General features: G+C 39.1%; 1 protein-coding gene across 1 annotated transcript; it reads right to left on the bottom strand.

Moving 5' to 3' along the window:
* Window positions 1–4693: 4693 nt before the first annotated feature.
* Window positions 4694–9681, bottom strand: casp21 (caspase 21, apoptosis-related cysteine peptidase). Its single transcript, XM_063219879.1, has 6 exons — window positions 9668–9681; window positions 9188–9276; window positions 8158–8292; window positions 7803–7981; window positions 5858–5993; window positions 4694–5473 (listed from the first exon to the last, which is right to left on the bottom strand). Exons 1-6 carry the CDS (start codon window positions 9679–9681, stop codon window positions 5241–5243), a joined length of 786 nt encoding a protein of 261 aa, XP_063075949.1. The 3' UTR covers window positions 4694–5240.
* Window positions 9682–12038: the final 2357 nt, after the last annotated feature.

Genomic DNA, 12038 nt, shown 5'->3' with positions numbered 1-12038 from the left:
TCACTGGGGTACCTCGAACTCTGTAGCGCCACCAGCAGGTCAAAGTTGCAAGTACATTACATGCTGTAACTTTTGAACCGTTGGTCGGAATTTCAAAAGCTTGGTATCCCTGGAATCCTTGGGCCAAGCCGAATCCAATGCAGTCTATGACGTCATTTTCCGCCTGGAAAGTTTTTCCGCCATTTTGAATTTTGTGAAAATCAACAAAAATGACGCCCCGCCCACAAAATTTAACCGATCGTCACGAAAATTCGAGGAGGGCATCTTTAGGCTAAGATACATCTACCCTAAAAGTCCTGTAACGATTGATAAAACCGTCTTTAAACAGGAGCCAATCAAATTTGGCGGCGAAGACGCCAAACAGGAAGTGAGCTTATATCTCGGCAACGGCTACTTGTATCAGAACCCAACTATATAAACATCATCACGACTTTCCCCAGAGGAGACAAAACAATTTTCGTGTAAATACGCCTCTAGGGGGCGCTACAATAAGCAAAAACGTGTTTTTGCCGATATTGGCCCGTATTGATTTCAAATCATCAAACGCTTGGTATCATTGAAATCCCTGGGTCAAGCCGAATCCAACGCATATCATAATGTCATATTTATCATCATGAATTTCCCGCCATTTTGACATATTCAAAAATCAATAAAAATGAAGCTCCGCCCACAATTTTTGTCTGTTTGTCCTACAATTTTTATCACACCACCATTGGACTATTCTGCACCTATGCTAAAATTTACAGAGCAATAGCTGAAAGCATCGGCACACAGCAGCCAATCAAAATTGACAACAAAGGCAAACTTACCAACGAAACAGGAAGTTAGCTCATATCTCAGCAACGCCTTGACAGATCTTAACGAAATTTCTCACACATGATCTTCAGTACACCCAGAGGGTACGTACCGAATTCAGTGCAATACGGCCACTGGGGGGCGCTACAGTTAGTGAAAATGTGTTTTTCCCAATATGATACATACCAAACAGGAAGTTAGCTCATGTCTAGATGGTTAACTCTGTATGTTGTGTATGCATGAAGGGCAGCATGTGCATTAAGAGCAAGTCATGCATGAAAGGCAAGGCGTGCATGAAGGGCAACGAATGCAAGACGGGCAAGCATACTCCAGCATTTTCTGTGAGGAAATGCAATCTAGTTATTATTATTAGTTATTGTACCAGTAAAGTCGCCAAAGTTGCTAGTCAGATTGAAATTGTTACTAGCCAGCCAAGGCGAGGTCTTACTGGCATTTGGCAGGTTAGCAGGTGCATGGTACATACATACATACATACATACATACATACATACATACATACATACATACATACATACATACATTAGTGCATAGTACATACATACATACATGCATACATACATACATGCATACATACATACATACATACATACATACATACATACATACATACATACATACATACATACATACATACATACATACATACATACATACATACATACATTAGTGCATAGTACATACATACATACATACATTAGTGCATAGTACATACATACATACATACATTAGTGCATAGTACATACATACATACATACATACATACATACATACATACATACATACATACATACATACATACATACATACATACATACATTAGTGCATAGTACATACATACATGGGTAGATGACGTGACGTGTACATTTTGCTGTCGCAGGCTCTTAAAATTAAGTAAATTCATGCTTTCAAAATTGCCAATGCTTTAAATGATTAAACTAATGTCGTTGTTGTGGAAAAGTAATGTGTAATAAATCCAGAGCTTAAATAAGTATACTTAATTTTGAGTCAAATGTCACATTTGTCCTATGGTGTGACTGAGGCAGGCCTGGTTCTCCATATTAAAACATTTTTAAATAAATAATCAAAGCTCAGTCATTTGTCTAAACAACCCTGGCATGTTTTTCAAGGTGTTTATTTTAGCAAGTGGCAATGCTTAATTTTTTTCCTGTTTTTCTGAGACCGTATGGACTTATGAAACTTTGTCGCAGAAAACAATGTCCTGTGGTGTGACATCATATTTTTGGTTAATTGTGTGGATAATTATCTATTGTTGAAGCTCCAGCGGTACATACATTGTGACTTTAGACCCTTAAGAAGCCAATGGCAAGTGTGGATTTTAGGTTTTTCTCTCAGAGTTCTTCAATCAATCAATTATGTTTTGCTACCACAGGATGTATTAGTTTTGTAGTCCTTTGGTGTGACAGCCATAAAATACATTTTGACAATAGCGTATATTTTTCATATTTTTTTCTTATGTAGATGTATGAAAATGCATCATACTAAAGGTGAAATTGTATTTCAGTTGGCAACGACATGGCTTTAAATTAACTCAAAACCTCAAAAGTCCTATGGTGTGATGGTAAAAGTCCTATGGTGAGACACTTTGAAGTATCACACCAAAGGACAAACAGGTCACACCAAAGGACTAGATATCTGAGAAATAGGTTTTAAAAAAACTGGTTGTACATTTTTTGTTTATTTTGTTGTTTGACTAGATAAATATTGTGTATTCAAATTACTTATTCCTTTATTGACTATTGGAATTTATACTTTGATGCATTGTTGATGAATATTTGCTGTTGATTCTAGATACTATCAAAGGATATAACATGTCATTAATGGTGCTTTGAAACCATAAAATACAACGGTAACAGTGAAGGAAAGATGAGTGAGAGAGTATAGAGAAGTATAGATGAATAAAGTATGCTCTGCTCAATATAGCATAAATGTGCTGTCCAGCTTGAGATACCAAACAGGCACTGGCCACTACACACTACAGGTTCAATGGTGTGACAGTCATAGCATACCTACAAAGAGGGTGAGGTGTGATGGTCATGCCAACGTCACACTTCAGTATGAGTCTCATGAGCTCTGCAGGTTTAATATAATGACCGCATGGCTGTCAGGAAGTGTTACGATAGGCTGATAATCTATGACTTAAAGACTTATACGCATAAAGTGTAGGTCAATATTGACCACAACATTACATTATCATCAAAAGACAAAATAATCATGCTGATGCATTTGTTTCTGGCTCAGTTTTGCATTTCTGTCCTTTAGTGTGACATGAATGTCCTACGGTGTGACATTTTTAAAACGCTCAAATATTTGTTTGAGCTTAACAATAAATTTGATAAACACTGAATATTGCATTAGGGAAGAACAAATTATCATCCCTGAAATGTTAGTATAAATTGGGACAATTTTGAACATTTTAAAAGAAAGATATCCCTATATTTCCTCGAAGGTTTCTAATAAGCTCACCTGTAATGGGAAAAAAAGTCCTTAAATGGTTATTTCTCATTAAATTACGACTTTAAAAAAATTCAACAAATATGAAGAGTGTAACAATGTTCATAAAACTCCATCAAGCCATTTCTACATTACTTAATATATTCATTTCTTAACGTCACACCAAAGGACATATTTTCAGCAAATTGCTTTTTCAACGTAAATAAATAATCAATTAATAGACCAACATTGTGACCACTTGGATTTTTTGAAAGATCAATTGCTGCACTACGTGGACATATACTTTTTTCCCTCATAAACAATGTTTTGTGAAAAAAAATGTTTTTTGCAGCCTATCTGTCATCTACCCACATACATACATACATACATACATACATACATACATACATACATACATACATACATACATACATACATACATGTAATAGGTGTAGTTCAGATTTCCAATGTTGACGGCATCCATACATCGCCAAACGATGTCAGTCCCACAACCATGCTTGACGAGCCAGATGATGCGCTTTTTGTGTAAAACTTACTTGTTTACCACCACACATGCTTGACGCCATCTAAAGCAGATTTGTTTATCTTGGTCTCAAGAGAAATGAACAGACCAAGGATATGGATCACTGGAACCATGTCGTGTGGTCTGATGAGACCAAGATAGACAATTTTGCTTTAGATGGTGTCAAGCATGTGTGGTGGTAAACACGTGAATTTGACCAAAAAAGTGCATCATCTGGCTCGTCAAGCATGGTAGTGGGACTGACATCGTTTGGGGATGTATGAATGCCGTCAACATTGGAAATATGAATTACACCTGAAGAAGCATGCATGTCAACATGCACTGTTTCTACAGAAGCAGATCACGATACTCTCCATAGGATTTCATTCAAAACTCACACCCATCTATTTTAACCAGGTGCAGACTCAAAATGTACAATTTCAATGTACTGAAAGGTTGAAACACACACCGATGACCTCCCTTTCAATACCTTTTCATTTCGAAATGAAAAAATGAATGTAGTTGCTGCCAAACGTGGTTGTACAAAGTATTAAGCAAAGGCTGTGAATACTTTTGTAAATATGATTTCTTTGTTTTTTATTTTTATACATTTTCAAAACTGTCAAGACAACTTGTTTTTCACATGGTCATAATGGAATAATTTGTGTAGGATTTTGACAACAGAGATTCCTTTGTAGCATTTGGAATAAGGCTGTAAGATAATAAAATGTGAAAAAAGTGAAGCGCTGTGAGTACTTTCCGGATTGACTGTACATACATACATATTACACACACATGTGCATGCATGCATACATACATACATACATACATACATACATACATACATACATACATACATACATACATACATACATACATACATACATACATACATACATACATAGTTGGATATTTGCTGTATTAATGATGAGCTTATTAACACACCATTCAACTAATCCACATTACTTTGGTCCAGTGTGGTTATCAAACTTTGTGAAAAGAGTAAAATGTGGAGTCACCTGAGAGTTTCGAGAAGATATTGATTTGGCACATGTCACTACATTGAGGTACTGTATTTCAAAATGACTTCCACATCGACCAGGGCTGCGTTTCCCAAAAACCCTTAAGTTGTTCTTAAGCCTACGGTAAGTAGCACTTAAGTACGAGGGCCCCCCTAGGCAATATACCACACTAAAAAAAATGTGCGTACAATCATACATACATACAATATTTTTTTCGTGCACATGCAAATAAAATGGTTGCGCTAAGAGCATTGACAAGGTAAAATAGTGTGGGCATAGACTTTTAGTGATGAAGTGAGACCTATTTCTAATATATTGCCTAGGAAGCCCCTCATACTTAAGTACTACTTAGGCTATATTACTTAAGGTTTTTGGGGAAACGCAGCCCAGTTTGGTTAAATAATTCAACATAAAAATGCTCTGTCTGTTCAGTGTTTTTTTCTAAAGTAAAACTCCTTGGTAAGTCGGGAGATAATGCAGGGCATTTGTCTTTTTCCATGACTCTCCCTCTGACTAGTTCGAGAGTGGAAAGTTGTTGCCACCTGACAACTGACCCTGGTCAGTATCTTGATTAATTCCTGTTTTCTATGGTGCGTCAACAAATTACATAGAGAGTCAATGAAGACTGATCCAGACAACTGATTTCTCCAAGAGTAGTAGCCTAGGAGGAAGAGAAACATTCAAAGTTATTTTTCTTCAAACAGGAACGTTTTGCAGGAATAACTGGAAGAGTTGTTCAAGTAAAAGCACAGGTTGTATCAGCATGTACAACTGCCAATCTCTAGTCAGACTATAACCATGTTCTCTGTCAAACACCATATTCTCTCACCTATACTGTGTGTGTAGGGTGTGTGTGTGTGTGTGTGTGTGTGTGTGTGTGTGTGTGTGTGTGTGTGTGTGTGTGTGTGTGTGTGTGTGTGTGTGTGTGTGTGTGTGTGTGTGTGTGTGAGTGAGTGAGTGAGTGAGTGAGTGAGTGAGTGAGTGAGTGAGTGAGTGAGTGAGTGAGTGAGTGAGAGAGAGAGAGAGAGAGTTCTGCAGTGATTACTTGGGCTAGTAGAATGAAAACAGAGAAAATCCTCTTCTGGAATCTCTGACACCCCGGCGAACTCCTCTTCCAAGTCATCTTCATGCTGTGTAGAGTCAGTCTCCACACCAGCATCCATCTTCTGCCCCCTGCATGCCTTTCATGAAAAAAAATAGAAAATGTTTTACATCAGATACAAAAATAAGGTCTGTGTTAATGTGCTCTTATTAAATTAAAGTACTAACGTCAGTTCTGGCCAGGCCATGGTAGTCAAGAAGCTTGCCGTCCTCCCCTTCATCTAATTCATTCCTAATTGATCCAGGTGCATTCCCTCAGCTGATAATCTTTCTTCCCTATCGATTGGCCACACAGCTTCGGCACGCCTTTTAAATTCTATCCACTTCCTCTCAACCAGAGCCATTTAATAACAGAGTCGCGTCACTCCCATATACCTCTGTGGACCAATCTTTCCACAGCAATGGCGGCTCTCATGGAGCCTCACGGAGCGTTAACATGGAAATCCCCATTGACTTTAGTTCTATTAGAAGTTACTTAGTTCTAGGAGGTGGCCGTAGAACACAGAAAATGTGGTAAAGGTAATGTAATTTGTTTGTACTTAATCTTTGTTTGGTATGTGATGGTTCTGTGTTAGTTTCCAACGAACAGAAGTTTACTGTTAAGAAACATTTTAATCTACGCGAATCACATCACCAACCGACTTCCTGGTCCCCAGTTTGCGCAACTCTGTTATTAGATGGCTCTGCTCTCAACTGTATGCTGCTCGTTTTTTGCTACCCACCACCTACCCTGCTCCACCTTGTCGTGTATGATGTGACATGTTCTCTTGTCACGTCGATTGGCTCTGTTCACGGGGGGCTATCTCTCGCCCTGTCCTGCTGGGGTGAGAATTCCCTAAACTGCTGCTGCCCCCTGACTAAATGCTTTTCCATGCTGCTCATGGAAATAGGGGGGTTCCAAATGTAATTCATAATTTCAATAAAAGAAATTTCATTTATATTCTTCTCTTGTGTTTCTTGACTGAAATGGTTCTGACAGAAATAAGTTTATTTAGTACCAGGTAGAAGTGAATGGTGATTGGCTTGAAATGGTGATTATGACTTTTTGAAATGTTGCGCATTTGTTTTTGGCTGGAAGCCTAAAATATTTACAAACAAAGAAATAAATATTTGAAAATAGGTTAAAATATGGGCAATGAGTTCAACACTTTGATGGAATTGTGATACACTTTTCCATTTTCTACTTCTTAACACTATTGGGGGCTTACACCTTCAGAGTGTGATGTAAGGACTATACAAATGCTGTGAAAGTTTAAAATGCAGTGGAATTTGATTTATGCAGATTATCCAGTTAAGTATAAAGTAATGGAGTGGTATTCTATTTATATGACCTGCCCGTCCAGCTGAGCAACAAACCTCACCTCCTAGGTCAGGGGGTTAGGCTGTAGGTTACGGCTATGTTGATGGTGGGCAGTCATGGGTAAGCGGTTAAGGCGTCAGACTTGTAGCCCAAAGGTTGCCGGTTCGATTCCCTATACCTGCCAGGTTGGTGGGGGGAGTAATTAACCAGTGCTCTGCCCCATCCTCCTCCATGACTGAGGTACCCTGTCCCTGAGCATGGTATTGTCCTGCCGCACTGTTCTCTTGGGGCGCCACTGGGGGCTGCCCCCTTGCACGGGTGAGGAGGCATAAAATGCAATTTCCTTGTGTGCAGTGAACACTTGTGTGCTGTGGAGTGCGTGTCACAAAGACAATGGGAGAGTTGGAGTTTCCCAAGTGGGCTTTCATTTCTGCAGGGGGGGGGGGGGGGGGGGGGGGGGGGGGGGGGTCAGTTGTCCCGGGCCCTGTGAGATAGGGCCTTGTGAAACTGTGTCCTGTCATTGCTTCCGCACACACAAACACACACAAAGGTGTCAGTGAAATTGGGTCCTCATTACATTGATGTGTACCTGTATGAAGAAGAGTTTGGGTTTTCCTCTGAGGCTGTGGCAGTGTTGTGAGGAGAGGGTGGAGGCCAGCATCCTGATGGGCACGGAAGCTCCATCAGCCCCCATCAGCAGTGCCGGCTCCCCGTGACTCAGGAGGACACACACAAAGCAAGACTTGTCGCTGTGATCCTCCTCAGAAACTGTGGGACCACCACACAAATCATTATTAAACATGCATGCATGGATCTTCTGCACACACACACACACACACACGCACACACATACACAATTTCCTACTTCAGACACACACACACACACACGCACGCACACACGCACACGCTGGCTCTAATGATTGTCAGAGAGATAGAGAAAGTACCATCATGGAGAACGCGTTTCATGTCTGCTGCAGATAAATCTTTCTCCATCCGTACATTGAAACCCAGCATTCGAAAAGTCACCCTCAGTTTTTCACCATCCACTTCTGTTCCAAACCTCTGAAGATGAGGCTGACCTTAAAAGGTGGAGAGAGGAACAACAGAAGAGGTAGATCGGTAACACTTTAGAACAACTAAGCACTTCATAAATAATGAGCTAATTATCAACAAAATGTTTACAAATGTTTATAAATGGGCAAGAAATGCCATGTTAACACAGCAGACACGGCACAGTCGCATCAGTCCCGGAAGTTTCTCCTCCAAAGACCAGAAGGCATGAAACTACATAAAACTCACACAGTAGAAGTTGATTCCCACTCCACTGTGCAGTCGTAGTTTGGTTCTTACTCATTTACAAACATTTGTAAATACTTTGTTAAATGTTAACTATTATTAGGCCTAAATGTTAATTAAGTGTTTATAAAGCTTTTTGGGTAGTTATTTTAACCCCTTAAGGCACGGCATTATAAATTATTACCAGAATGGCAATGACCAAGTCGTAATGTATTACTTAACCCCTTAAGACACGGCATTATAAATGAGCTGTTACCAGAATGGCAATGACCAAGTTGTAATGTATTACTAAAGGCCCCGTGCACTGTCATAGTAGTGTAGTACTATAGTAGTTAACTTTCAATGCCTATTACAGCGTGCCACAGGAGGTGCGGCGTGCATTAAGGGGCTAAGGCCCCGTGCACTGTCATAGTAGTGTAGTACTATAGCAGTTAACTTCCAACGTCTATTACAGCGTGCCACAGGAGGTACGGCGTGCATTAAGGGGCTAAAGTGTTACCGGTAGATCAAAATACACATTATGTCAATACTGTACATTTTATTTATTCATATTGCTCATAATAATAATGAAGATAATGTTGAGCTTCTGTGTAACTGTAAAGTCAGGCCTTTCAATTTAGAAAATATTTTATGGATGTTTTCTGATTATGTCGAATGACAGAATGAATGTCTACTTACCAGTAAAGTTTTCGTTGTTGATAATGAGACATTTGCCAATGTGTTGGTGCTCTCTACTATACTCAGTAGAAAAGTCGATTACTTCATGACTGTGAAGATATACATACCGATGCTTATATTTCCAACTATATCATTCCACACATAAGAACAGTAGATTCTGTTATCTCACCTTATCTACGCTATATTTCTGTGGACACAAAAACGCAGGGCATGCACAAGCAAATGTCTTTGTACAGTTTCAGGCAGTTTCTAGCTAGCCAGAATATTAACTTCATCTGCATTTCTCCTGAAACAAACCAATAATCACAGGTGTGTGTGTCTGTGTCTGTATCTGTCTGTCTGACACACACACACACACACACACACACACACACACACACACACACACACACACACACACACACACACACACACACACACACACACACACACACACACACACACACACACACACACACACACACACACACACGTTCATACCTTGTATCTGCCATGATTTCTGCAGTTCCTGAGTATGAGAAATGTTAACATTGATTTCTGATCCCAGTTCTGAAAATTGTACTTTCGCTTTGGTTGCCACACGTCAAGCAGCACATATACAGGGCACAGTATCTCACCTGCCTCTGCCAATACAAACTCACTATCATGGCTCTGGTTAATTAGTAACAGATAATTGCCACAATTTCACTGCTAGTAATCAGCACACCAGTACACTTGTAGAATATCTGTGGATTCGGTCTACTGTTAATACCTAGAAAACACATATCTAAATATCCACTCATACACGCCTACCTTCTTTGTACCGAGCACATCAGTTAGCCTAAATCGACTGCTAATGCAAGACTAAGAGTGGACTAAATGAAATAGCATTTACTCAATTTTGAAAACTCAAGCCTGACCATTGTGCCAAAATACAGAATAGTCAACACAACAATGATTGTTCTGATGGCTGTCTGTGGTGAAGTGGGTCATAATCAGGGCCGGATTAATGCACAGGCTAGATATGGCTTCAGCGTAGGGGCCCCCACCTGCCAGGGGGCCCCTGATTGGCCACAAGTGAAAAATTGCAGAATTGTGACAAGATGCAATAGATGCAATATTGAAAAATGTATCTGTTGTGTTAAGTAGGCCTATAGTTGGTAAACATGTTATCCTCAATTCCTAGCTCGTAATTATGACACTGTGTCATGTTGCTCCCTTTAGTATCTTCTAATGAACATTATTACCGGACACACAGAGCACGAAGGACCACTTCTTGCTGGATCAGTGAGTGGTTTATTATCAAACTAATAGTCGCTAGGGTTACATGGAATATTCCTATACCCTAGTGGTGGTCTGCCCTCTGGCGGTAATTACTGGTATGGTTCATAGATAACACACTGTCTGTGTAAATGTGTTGTGAAATGTGCCTTCAGGTTAGCAACCTGTAGCCTAGGGGCCCCAGGCCATCGTAATCTGGCCCTGGTCATAACCACCCATATGGTTAACATCATCATTATGGTATAAAACACAGTTCAAACAGTTGTTTGTGATTATAGCTTGCTGTTTATTCTGTTACACAAGTGTCATATGTTTGGAATGGGAATGTCCTGAAATAAATTTAAACACAAAAACCTACACAGGGCTGTCAGTGAATGTATAGTTTAAAAAAATGTGTTTTTGCTGTCCATAACAAAACCTTTTAATGGAAAAATACATATTGAAATGTCTTTTTTTAGAGTCTGGTTTATTAGACAATTATGCTCTTCCATGCAATGGATGTCTTGTCCACTTACAAACAATGAAATCTGAATATTAATCAATGAATATTCCTATCTGAAACCAGTGTGGGCATATTGCATAGCAGATGGTAAAACATTTCACTATGACCTTCTGCTTTATGGAGTTTCACAAGAACACATTTTGAACAGCATGTCTATAAAATTATTGTGACATTTTAGTCAAAACTGAAATTGTGGGCTAGCAAACAGATTGTGACCATCTGGAGCAAGCTGACAACATGTAAAACATTAATATTTGACTAGTTTGTCAGCTCTTGAATAGATTTGTTGTCCATTATGACTATATTTTACCTATGGTAAAATCGTAAGATGACCGTGATGAAGGCGTAAGCCGAAACGTTGGTCTCATTAAATGTACTGCATGAAGTTCTGAGTGTGCCACGACCATTGTTTTTTCATTAATATGACTATATTTTAAAAAGTAGGAAAATTGGGTTGATTACAATCTGAACACACTGTATTTGTAACATAATCCAGTTTGTGTGTTAATATGACCTTTAGAATAATGAATACTGTGAATACTTAAAGGGACACTGTGCAGGAAATGGTCAAAAAAGGTACTGCAACTATGCTGCTCATTGAAACTGGGCTGCCTATTGCCACATTTGATCTTTACATGAAAGTTTACTAAGTAATAAACAAATATTTTCTAGTATGGTCCAAGTACAGTCATTTTTGCAGCTAAAAATGGCTATTTTTGGACATTCAAAATGGCGGACCATGGAGAAGATCCCCCTTTTCATGTATGAAAAGTGCAATTTTTCCAGTCATAATGAATACTTAGAATTTGATGGTGGTGGTAAATTTTCATGAAAAAGGTAACATTAGTGAATGGGCAGCATGAATTCTGGATATAAACAACTAAAAATCCCACACAGTGTCCCTTTAAGAAGTATTGCACCATTGGGATGATGTCAACATGAGAACATGAGGTCTGAAGCAATAGATTCAGATTAGATTATCGCAGAAGGTGTTTTCACAGCATTTAATTAAATAGATTCCCTATTTTAATTGTCAATTAACACAAAAATCTCAGAGAGAGAGAGAGAGAGAGAGAGAGAGAGAGAGAG

This window comes from Engraulis encrasicolus, chromosome 16 (assembly GCF_034702125.1).
Source record: "Engraulis encrasicolus isolate BLACKSEA-1 chromosome 16, IST_EnEncr_1.0, whole genome shotgun sequence".
Classification (NCBI taxonomy): Eukaryota; Metazoa; Chordata; class Actinopteri; order Clupeiformes; family Engraulidae; genus Engraulis; species Engraulis encrasicolus.
Note: the sequence above shows the minus strand (reverse complement) of the source record. Positions and strands in the feature narration are given on the sequence as shown.